Here is a 12,175-nt window from a genome sequence, read left to right on the forward strand (position 1 = left end):
ATTTTTGCACAGTATACATAAAGAAAACTACTGAAATAATAAAATATATAGCAATATACACTGTTTGGTTTAAAATCCTTCTATATGTGACAGAAGTAATCATGAATCATCTATGCATCTGTAAATACTTCTTCAGTATGTAGAGATAGATCTAAATGAACTTAGCTCTAACTAGGAACAAGAGAGCAAGAGGAGACCATAAGCACACAAAGGGCAACACCTTCACTACCTGAAGGTTGGGTCTTCCTCAATAGTCCACAGCTAAACACCTTTATCGAGGCAAAAGGCTGTCTGTCAAATGATGGCTTCCAAATTTCTCGTGGAAGTAGCTTTCTCCTACATTTTCACCTTAAACATTTCACTTAAGATGACAATCAGTTTTCAAAGAGTAAAATTCCCCAAATTGTAATGCAGGATCCAGTAGGCCATGGCAGATTGAACCACTGGATCTTGTACAACAGCTCTGAAGCAAGGAATGAGCATCTCTGAATAAATACTAAAAGATTTATGGAACTAAAGAACAAATCTACAAGCATTAACAGCCTAGGCTACAGGTGGACAATAAAACTAAAAATGGACATAAGTGGTATTAAGTCACATGTGGTCACTTGAATAGCCTACTAACAGGCAATGAGTGCTGCTTTGGACCTTCATGAACTAAGAATTAGCCTATAGATGTATCTGTCTGATGTTCTTCTGAGCTTACACTATCAAGGGGGCTACTGTTCCACATGTGAGTGAGTTATGTGTTTGACCTATGCACTAGGTTGGTATAAACTCATTTCTTTGCAATCTTTTATTAAGCTTATCACTCTTAAGTGATATGCACAAAACAAAAATCAAGGTCTGCTTTTGCTGCACTTTCCCACTGATTACTACTCAGCAGACAATTGTTATCACAACAGAAACAAATTCAAAAAATTACCAACTTGGAACTTGGTCAAGAATTTCTAAAAATAATCTGTGCAGAAACAAACAAACAGAAAAAAACAACCAACAGATGACTAACACATAACAGCAACACTTTTTGATCCTCCAGAGCAAATTTTCAAAACCAAAGTGAAAGATCAAACATGAAATAAAGAAAACAGCTGCAACAGGAGTGGTATCAACTACTGGCAGCATCCTGTCTGCTTAAACTATTTGTACCCCAAATTCTGTCCCTGACTCAAACCTCTCAGATTGCCTGCTACCATATTCATAGCTATTACTTAAGCTCTTCTTAAGCTCTAAGAAGCAAACACAACTACAAGATCTACAAATCTGCAGGCCACAGTGCTGGGGCAGGCATTTCACTGTGACCAAGCACTCCTCGGGGCCCCCTCAGTGGTGACCCGAAACTATCACCTGTTCTACAGCCTTCAAGACCACTAGACACGCTGTGGACAGAAAGACACCTTCATTTGCATCTGCAGAGAACATTTCCCACATTCTGGGTCTTAACCTCTGCCTTCTTGCTCAAAGTTCTTGAGCCCATCTATTGCTATTCTACCTAGAATCATAGAATTGCTCATTTGGAAAAGACCCTCAAGATCATCAAGTCCAACCATAACTCAACCATACTACCCTAACTCTAACAACCCTCTGCTCAATCATGTTCCTGAGACCACATCCAAATAGATTTTAAACACACTCAGGGATGGCGACTCAACCAGCTCCCTGGGGAGCCTATTCCAGTGCTTCAACCTCTGCCTGTCCTCATTCCCTACCATCAACACATTTTTCTCTTCTAGCACTGCAACAAGCTATTTCCCCATTGCTTGCTTTTCTGTCCTCTTCCATAGCAGTGGCAGCAGCCTTAAGTCCATTTTTAATAGATCCTCCATTTCTTTTCCCTCCAGAATAATTCTTTAAAATCATTCAGTAACTCAAAATGAAAACCTGCCTGATAAGGGAGCAGCGGAGGGATGGGTGAGGATGTGTATTGTTTTATTTCTTTACAGTTAGGCTGAGTTCCCAAGTTACTTTGAGCTAGGGAAACCTATTTGCAAACATCTAAGAAGTAATAGTAGCACAAAGACCTATCCACTTCGACTAGAGGTAATGTGCTGCTGATCAAGCACTGAATTGTCCCGGAACATCTTGTGTAAAAATTAGAGGGTAACCTGGTCTCTAAATTACATGAGCCTCTGTACTTTACGCCATGCATCCACTGAAAATGCTCTGGTGTCTGTTCCCTCTTTCTTTCTGCAGAAAGGTCACAGAAGTGGTTCATAGCAGCGGATTTGATGCTCGGCATAAACAACTAACTGCTGAACCCCAACTGCACAGCGAAGCTTTCACACAGTACCTGTTCCAGCACTGTTACTGCAAATTGCTACAGCTGGGGAGACTACTATTATAGAATCATAAAATATCCTGAGTAGGAAGGGAACCTCCAAGGATCACTGAGTCCAACTCCTTGATTATCAAAGCAAAGTTACATTATTTTCAACATTTCCTATCTGACAAGTCACCCAAATACATTCAAGTTTCTCTAGACGAGGGGCACTGAACTTTGTCACAATAGGAGTGGACAGCTTTGGCAGGAACAGTACAACCTTCTGTGATTTGTGACTTGTTCTGCATTGCACTTTAACTAAGCAGAGGAGTAAACAGCAGTTGAAGTTAAACAGTGAGTTTGCAGAGGAAAAACAACTTTCTTACCAGAAAACAATTCTAGAGGCTTTCAGTACAGATGGCAATATATGTACAGGCAATGACTGAAACCTCACACCTGACAGTTTAGAAATGCCATCTTGCTTTCTAGAACTGCTGGGTTCAGAATAAAACACACCCCCTCAAACAAGCAGGAAGTGTTGGAGGTAGAAGGTAAAGGAACAGGGTTTCCAGTGTGATGGTCAGGTCAAAGCTGTGATTCTTGAGCTACTTTGGTCATTTGCCCTGACTACGCATCTGTAAGACAGGATTCTGGCCCTGATGCTTTGCAGCTTTCATTTCTTGGAGACAGAAAAAATTCATAATTCCCATGAAACTGCCCTATCTGAAAGGCATAAATCATGATAAAGAGCAGATGCAAAATCTGATTGCAAGGTTCCTGAGTGCCTGCAACCCACTATAGCAGCAGAAGTGGTGGGAGTACAGATAACAGTATAAAATTAGTCACTACCAAATGTAACCAATTCAGTGAAACCTCATATGGCAACCCTGACCTAAAAGGTCTGAAGATACATAGAGATTGCTGAAAATGATATAAATTTGTGACAAATTCAAAAGTTGTGTCACTTTTACAAAGAACTGATTCCTGCCCACCACTTGTGGGATGACTTAAAAGACACCTGCAAAGCCTTATCACCACCAAATTTTCCAACACTTCAGCTGCAGTGCATAACAGATCAGATAAACTGTGGATTGGAACAGCGGCTGCCAAATTAAGCATACAAAATATAAACTGAACTGTTATGAATTAGAGTATTTACTACAGCAATCAGAGTAATCTTCCATCTCCAGACAATTCGACTGTGAGCAGCAGACTAAATAGAGAAAATTCATACCTGTTTGTCTCTTTAATCTCCTAGACCATATTTTACACCCAGTGCAGGAAACAAGTTATCAACCATATTTCACAAAACTGTCTCTGACCATGAAGGATGGTGCTATGAACAAGTGCCAGCTACTCACATGCTGATTAGTCACATGTCAGTTACCAAAGAAGATACAGTGAGGTTGAGTTCTGTTTGCTTTTCCTTCAGCAAGAAGTTTCTTTCATTAGTTACAGATTTTCACAGTTCTTGCAAGAAAATATAGTGACCAGACTTTCCAATTCATTAGAAGTGTTCCATTTTTAAAGTTTACAAGTACTCGAAGTATTTACCTAAAAGATACATAGATACCACCTATTCCTTCACCATCAGAGGTGATTTGATATGATCAGATGATCATATTTCTTATGCTAGCATTTCTCCTGCTACATTACTTGTACAGCAGCTCTCAAACAACTAAGACTCTATTGTGCTAAGAATGTATTACTTCTAGTTCAGTAAAACTTCATGCACAAATGGCATGTAGTAAAAATCATTTTTTATACTGAGATAACATATATTTATTATTTTCCAGCAAGGGCATGGTTTCTAATTCCCAAGCTCTGTCCTACCCTTCCTGAAAATTTGCTTTTGAGGTTTTCCCTCCTATTTTGTATGATACCTAGAGACTGCTGTGACACTTTCAAACATATTAAAAAAAAAAAAAAAGAAGCCAACAGGCAGCATTACAGAAAGATACACTTAGCATATTACAGATATCAATTTACCTTCTGCAAGCGAACATTCCCATAGGCGAATTTGGATGTTGTTGGAGGGATAAGACCTTCTGGTAACTGGTTATACTAGGAAGAGAAGGAGGGAAAAAAAATACATGAAACTTAAATACAAACATGTCTTAACTTAATTCTTGCTTTTCATTTTACAACTTATGGAACTGGAACTTAAGCTGAAAGTAGACAGTCTCACTGTGCTAGTGGATTACACTGGCACCCAGTTTCATAGGGAGGCTTCACAAAAAAAAAAAGTCTGATTGGATCACTTGCAGTAAATATAGGGTTGGGTTTTTTTGCAAATACTTAACTCGAGGTAACAATATAAAAAATAAAAAAGCAAAACCCCCCAAATAAAAAAGACAGCAAACTAAGAAGCTGTCACATAATCACAGCGTTCTTGGAGCCCTCCTGTGGCTATAGCGTGCATTACCATCTCTGTCAGCCCTGGAGTCATCCACAGGTCAGTGGAGCTTGAGTTAACCCTTCTCCAAGTCTGTAGGGCAGTATTTCCATCTGATCCTCCCACTCTTCTTCAGCAATACTTCCATATGGAAATTATTACCCTCTTAATTTTCTTTTCAGTGTTATACTCCACATGCACGTGTACATATGCCTGCTAGTCCATTACCTTCTGGGCAGGTTTCTTTTATAAATACTTGTGAAAACCTCACAGCCAGTGGAAAATAACTGTTAGCTGCTACTATGCAGCTGGGCATCCTCTAATCCCTAGTGGCTCACAGAAAAAAAGGAGGCTGGAGAAAAGCTTAAATTAGCAGGAAGCTAACGTAGAAACAAATGTGGAAGTGATTTAAAAAGAAAAAAAAAAGTCCAAGGAGACCTGAAGCTTGCAGACCCACAGCCACAGAAACCATAGCCTCCCCAGCAGCTCCATAAATGCATGAGTAACTCTCAGTGCCTTCCCTCTGCTCCTGGTCTATGCAGCTGCCTATCCATCATAGAGAAACCTGTCAGGGAAGCACTCTCTGAGGTGATTTCTGCTTACTTGCCCCACAGCTCAAGCAATAATCACTCACAGCATTCCTAGAGAGAGGTCTATCATTTTCTTGGACACTCTTGAAAAGAGGTAAATCTAGACAACAACTCTGTCACACGCTGTAGCCCCCCCTCCTTTCTGAGCCTACAACCTTCTTACCTTCTTCCCATACCATCTCCCTCTCCCTTTCTTCCCATTATTTGTTCCTTGCTTTATGTCCACTTTTCCTACCTATTCTTTCATTTATTCAGAGGGCATTCTGCTTTGAGATTTTGATTTTAATTTGGAAGGTTTTGCACAAAACATGATTTGTTGGCCTTAACATGGTATAGGCAGCATAAAACGAATGTTCAAAAGCTTTCCTCCGCACCCAGACAATCTATTGTTTGTTTAGTTGGTCTGATTGCTTTTTAAACAAATAGCAGTATAATTCCTAGTATCTCCATGTCAAACTTGACTAAAAACTAATTAAAACTAATTGATATTACTGGTAACAGTATTACGTCTTCCTCTTCGTATTAGAGAATAATCAGAACAGTCTTAAAAACAAAGAAAAAAAATGACAACACCACACCAAAATCAAACAAAAACTATACTTGCCGATGAAAAGAAATCAAGAGTAGAAAATTTTAGCCCAAATGGCAAAAATACTGCCAGCAACTGAAAGAATTTTTTGACTGAAACTCTTCCCCTTTATTACATTTATTAACTGAAACCAACTGTGTAAGACTCAAGATTAAAATAAGTAAGCCTTGTAGCACAGATAATGTTTTGAATGCAGTTGTCAGTTATCATCAACTTCATTTTCTTTCATCAACATCAGCTCAACCCGCACTGAGTAGACATATTATTACAAGTGAGAAGACATAGCAGAGACAGGAAGCCTTCACCAAGACCCCATGGATATGGAAGAGAGAAACAAACCGCACCAAAAAAAGCTGTACAATGACCTAACACAACTTACACTGAAGATCTTATCAAGACTACCTCACTGCACTAGAACACTACTTACAATTCTGATAGAGATCTTGCCTTGAAGAAAATAACTCAAAAACAGGACGCTTGGGAATTTTTCTCTTGAGAAAAGGCTGTATCTGGCCTAAGATACAAAGGACTCAAAAGACTATCAAAATTATCCCACCAATGCAAAGCTTAGGAATAATGGAGAAATGGAAGAAAACATTCCACACCAGGCCTTCTACAGGTGGGGAGGTAAAGGCATGCTTTACCCTAAAGATAATATAACTTCAGGAGACCTACTCTGAACCAAAAGAGTGTCTCCTAATGAATAGGAATGCTTTGACATGCAATAGAGAGAGAAGAGAATATAAGCTTCGGGATTCCCAGGGACTTCGTCTTTAAGCCTTGTCCTGAATGGCCTCCAATGCAAATCTATTCAAAATCCAAATACAGGTTCCATATTTCACTCCACACTTCAGTTTGTAGAGATCCTAGTCACTTCAAAACATTTTTATAGCAAAGGCAAAGTTGGTCCCACCCATGATCTACAGTTTGTGGCATCTCTAAAGCAAGATGCATTCTTATGGGCAATCATGCTCCTACTTACAAGACTCAAAAGAACAACATGAAGTACAGGAGACAGACAGCCAAAGCACAGAGCTGCAGTGCTATCAGGCTGACATCAAGTGACCAGCTTGAGCCAACTGAGTGCCTGATCAGTGCAGCAAGGGAAAACTCCTATTCACTTGTCCCCCATTTCTACTCCGGACAAATGTTTCTTTTGTCTCTCTGCCCCCTTCCTGCCAGTACTCCTCTGATACACTGAACCAATTCAGCTTACTGACCTCAACTGAAAGAGAACAAACCCAGCAAAAAAGCAGAGGTGTATCATCTCAGTGTCACACCTGCAACTGTATCTCCTTTGAAAATAAGGAGGGAATCTTTGGAACAGCAGAAAAAAACAGAGAGGTGAAACTCCTTTTCACAAGGGATTGGGTTGGCCTAGTGACCTTGTTTTAATTCACTGCTTTTTCCTGCAGAAAACAGTAACCAACACAAGAGCGAGAGAGTTTGCAGATCTGGGATATTTCGAAGAACCATTCTAAACTGTACTAGGGATACTCACCATACCAATGACTTCCCTCAAGGCAAAATATTTTTCAGTCAGATCCCCTGCTTCACTTAGTGGAGCATCATAGTCATAACTAGTGGGTTGTGACATATAAGGCATATTAGCACCTAAAAGAGGTCAGGAAGAAAAAATCAATAAAAACGGTGAATGAGTTGTGTTTTTCTTTCCCAAGGGGATCAACTTTCAGAATTTCTCTCCAAACACAGCCAGTCTGTGTACTTTTAGATTCGATGTAGACTTTGGTGTTTGGGATTCAGCACTGAGAATATATTCGTTATGGAGAACAACATCCTTCTGAGCTCACACTGCTGTGATGTCTTCAGAAATATTCTGAAGAGAAGCAAATTTATTCATGTTTCAATTGCTTCACAGTGTTGAGTAAAGCAAAAGTACCCTTTGCAAAGGTAAATACCATTTGTTTAGCAGAAAATGCTGGCAATAGCCAGAGAACTGCTAATGCAATCATCTTTTGCCATGTGAAGGCAGGCACAGCTTACACTTTTACAGAACGTCACTAGAAGTGGGTCCATATGAACCAAATGAGGTTCAACAAAGCCAAATGCAAAGGTGTTGCACTTGGGCCAGGGCAATCCCAGGTATTTATGCAAACTAGGGGAAGAGCTCACTGAGAGCAGCTCTGTGGAGAAGGGCTTGGCGTCCTGATGGACAAGAAGCTGGACATAAGCCAGCAGTGTGCACTTGCAGCCCAGAAGGCCAACTATATCCTGGGCTACATTAAAAAAAAGAGGTGGCCAGCAGGGAGAGGGAGGTGATTGTCCCCCTCTACTCAGCTCTTGTGAGGCCCCATCTGAATACTGTGTCTAGGCATGAGGTCCCCAGCATAAGAAGGATGTGGAGCTCTTAGAGCAGGTCCAGAGGAGGGCACTAAGATGATCAGAGTGCTGGAGCACCTCTCCTATAAGGAAAGGTTGAGGGAACTGGGATTGTTTAGCTTGGAGAAGAGAAGGCTCCGGGGAGACCTCATTATGGCCTTCCAATACTTGAAGGGAGTGTAAAAGCAGAAGGGGGAACAGCTGTTTACATGGGCTGATAGTGATAGGACAAAAGGGCATGGTTTTAAACTGAGACAGGGAGGTTTAGGTTAGATATTAGGAGGAATTTTTTTCACACAGAGGGTGGTGACACCTTGGAACAAGTTGTCCAGAGAGGTTGTGGATGCCCCATCCCTGGAGGCATTCAAGGCCAGGCTGGATGTAGCTCTGATGGTTGCGACCCTGCCCATGGCAGGGGTGTTGAAAATAGATGATCAATGTGGACCTTTTCAACCCAAGCAATTCTATGATTCTGTTTAACACATAAGCAGCTCCACTCTACCATAAGATTAATTTAAATAATTTCTTACCATTCCAGTAGGCAAAGTTAGTTCCACCTATAAACATGTACCTAAAACAAATCAAAACAAAAAAAGCCATCACTTTAATCAGGTTTTGAAGAAATGGGGGGGGGGGGAATCACCCCAAATAACCCTTCATTGAAGGAATGCTTACAGGTTAACATTAGCACCACGTGCCAGGATTTCATTAAGAGTTTTAGCTATAGTTTGTGAGGGTACAACAGCGTGACGGTGCCCCCAGTGATCCAGCCATCCAGTATAAAACTCAGAATTAACCTGAAAGGAGAAGGGAAAAATATGAAGAGGGCGCAAGAACGGAATGCAACACAACTTGGGTTACTAGCTGTAAGAGAGAAGGAAAAAAAGGTACCTTGAATCAATTTAACTATTTTTAAACTTTTATAAATACAGCAGAGTATACATTTAAATCAGTCTTTTTTAGTAGGTGACTCAAAGAGACTAAACTATTTTTTCAGTAATTTTGTACATGCACTTTGAAAATCATTGCTTAAGTACAAAAGAACACAGATTTCCTTAGAACCTGTTAAACTGAATGTTTCAGATAGTTGGCATAAAAATAAATGATGGAACAAATATACTCTCTGCAGAGCAATGTTTGTAGATTATATTAGATGCAATGAAAAATAAATCTTCCAAACACTCAAGTAGCATCCCAAATGATTTTACAGCACAGAAACAGCTCCCTTAAAGGATCTTCTCTCTTTGTCAAAATGGCTTCCAGTAATCTCACATCCCATTATAGGTTGTGTAGAAGCTCTAGAGTAGCCAAAAACAGGAAGCAACATTTAACCTGCCCTTTTAATTTTGCTTTTAACTTCCACCCACCCACATACATGACTAATGCATCTAATCATACTGTTTCCGCTGCTATGTAAACATTTGTCTTTTTAAGGAAAAATACTGAAAATTGGTATCTCCTGGGACCAAAAGAATATCTGCAGAACACTTAATGTGGATTTGACAAACACACAGAAGCGCCTCTGTTCAGCTTTTCTGACTGACTTAGAAATGACATCTTTGTAAACATTCCTGAGAAACTGTTGTCAACTCCTCTATTGTTAACCACTAAGATTAGGAATGATATAAGAATGTAAATTAAAAGACATACCAAAGGGCCTGTAGGTTCACTGCTCCTTTGAGCTAAGAATGCTGCTGTGACGTTTCCACCTATTAACAGAAGTAAGATTGAGTTGCAGTATCTCCAACTTATTCCAGTAAAAAAAGAACTGAAAAGTGCCATACCTCCCTTCCAACATCTAGTAAAAACATAAACAAGAAATTCTGGAAAATGTAGGAATGAATATGTTTCATTCTAGTGCTTAAGTTGCAGAACTTATTTAAAATGCACACATGAATTCATGCACGTATGCACGCATGCACATCTCTGTTTTTGAGGTACATCCTCTGAAAACCCAGCTCTTCTCAGGAATAACATCTTGGCACCAAAAACCCTGAGATGTGTCAGAATTACTACTCAGTCATTGGAACATACTGGCCTGGGGTTGTGGTAGCAAGAGGATGGGAAAGAGCAGTCTTCCTGTCAAGCAGTTGGTAAAAAGGGGTTTCACTTCTGAACAATCCTAGTGGCTTAAAACACAGGACGCAGAAATAACTACTCTCATGAGTAGCTCATTGTCACATGAAAGATGCACATGGAGTTCTTAATTTCAATCCATTTATAAAAAATGAATTGCTACTAGGAGTGCATGTTTGACTATAAAGAGAATAACATACATAAGAAGTCAAAAATACAAAAGAAACTGAAAAGATCTCTGAATTTGTTTCTTGTGCTTTAAGCCTATTTTGCCAAGTCTGTGCAGTATATGAATGTTCACAGCCTCAACTTCCCTCTTCCATCAAATGGACACTTTCCAAACACACTATGGTTGCTTGATCATTCCTCAGACCCATATCACAGCAAATTGTGGCAGTGTGCGCATTTTATTTTTTTTGGTAACAAACAGTTGTCTCCAACCTGGGGCAAAGTCTACTGTCGCATAAAGACCCTGAAGAGCTCCACATTTCAAATGAAACTGGCTTGCACCATCAGTTGTGAACAGCACCACCTCATCCCCAAGATGCTGGCGAAAGATCTTCAGAAGGGAACGCAGATAGTCATAGTCACAAGCAAAGTAGCTTCCATATTCATTCTCCACCTGCATGGTAAGAACAAGTCGGCAGAGCAGTAGCCAATTCCAGTTTGCATCTAACTCCAAAAATTGGAAGCTTAAATCCAAGTCTCTTTTTCCTTTGACAGAAATGCTGAAAATGCCATTTAAATTTCTAGAAACGAAGAATAACAGAAGGGAACACTTATAGGCACTCTTCCCTCTCATCTGTATCTCCTGCTGCAGCAATCACTGTGAGGAGATTAAAATAAGCAGCTCAAAGCTTGTGCTACAGTCAAATACTAGGAAAATTTAACAAGCACTCCTACGTATCTAGTAATTTAAGAGAAAATACATACCAGGAATGCACAGCACGGTACCCTGAAACATTTACAGTTCAAATCAGGTGATCAAAACAAAAAAAAGTCTAAATTTTGAAGCTCTTCTGGATAAAAGCTTTAGGCTTATTTCATACTGTTCTTGCTCCTATCTGCAGTAAACCCTCCCATAAGAAGAGTTCAGGTAACCATAATGTATTTTGGCTCAATGTGAGAATTGGCATAAACCTCAGATCTAAAAAACTCCATTTTCCCTATAGAAAACTCCATTTTCTCTATTGTTTTCCAAGTTTTGGGGAACAACTTTGATGGAGCACTCTGAATTCTGCAGACAGTACCTTCAGTTCTTTAGAATAAGAGACTCCAATGAATCTTTCAGCTACCTTAAACTATTAATAAACTTTGTTGTACATTACTAGCCAACACTTACGGAGCATCCACAAGAACAATATAAGTACCCACGCTGCTTGCATTCATTCGTTTTTCAGAAAGTTACCTGCACCATGATGATTGGACCTCCATTTTGATAGAGGTGAGGCTTCATCTTTGGCAAAAGGACCCCCATCCATTTCTCCACTGCTGTCAGGTAATCTGTAATACATAAAGTATAAATGGTTCACAACTTCCCCGCTTTTTTCTGTCTTTTTTGTTTGTTTCTTTGTTTTACTGTATGTGTAATTTTTACCGTGTAAAACAGATAGATGTAAATAAATATAAATTTCTAAATATTAAAGTATTTCAGAACACCATTTAATGAACTGATGTGTCCTTACACTCATTCAAAAATGTCAGCTTCCACTACAGTTTACTAAATAATAAAACATTAAATACTGATGAACTTTGAAGAACACCAGAGACTTCAGTGTGTCTCACACAAGTTGTCCTCATGCATTTCAACAAGTGTTTCTATCCGTACTTTTTTTTTTTAAATAGATTAGTTCTGCTCGTTGTGAGAGAAATTAAGTCAGATACAACATGAATCTACATCTTTGTCCCCAGATCCCCTCTCCAAT

General features: G+C 39.5%; 1 protein-coding gene across 2 annotated transcripts in view; it reads right to left on the bottom strand.

Moving 5' to 3' along the window:
* Positions 1-12,175, bottom strand: part of GLB1 (galactosidase beta 1) — a 66,103-nt gene that overhangs the window by 32,799 nt on the left and 21,129 nt on the right. For both annotated transcript variants that reach the window (XM_019616613.2, XM_010712985.3), the window contains exons 5-11: positions 11,659-11,753; positions 10,692-10,872; positions 9,825-9,883; positions 8,850-8,971; positions 8,705-8,745; positions 7,336-7,448; positions 4,250-4,324 (exon numbers count right to left, since the gene is read on the bottom strand). In XM_019616613.2, the coding sequence (XP_019472158.1) occupies positions 4,250-4,324; positions 7,336-7,448; positions 8,705-8,745; positions 8,850-8,971; positions 9,825-9,883; positions 10,692-10,872; positions 11,659-11,753 (686 nt within the window). The remainder of the gene's footprint in view (positions 1-4,249; positions 4,325-7,335; positions 7,449-8,704; positions 8,746-8,849; positions 8,972-9,824; positions 9,884-10,691; positions 10,873-11,658; positions 11,754-12,175) is intronic.

Source organism: Meleagris gallopavo, chromosome 6, assembly GCF_000146605.3.
Source record: "Meleagris gallopavo isolate NT-WF06-2002-E0010 breed Aviagen turkey brand Nicholas breeding stock chromosome 6, Turkey_5.1, whole genome shotgun sequence".
NCBI classification, from domain to species: Eukaryota; Metazoa; Chordata; class Aves; order Galliformes; family Phasianidae; genus Meleagris; species Meleagris gallopavo.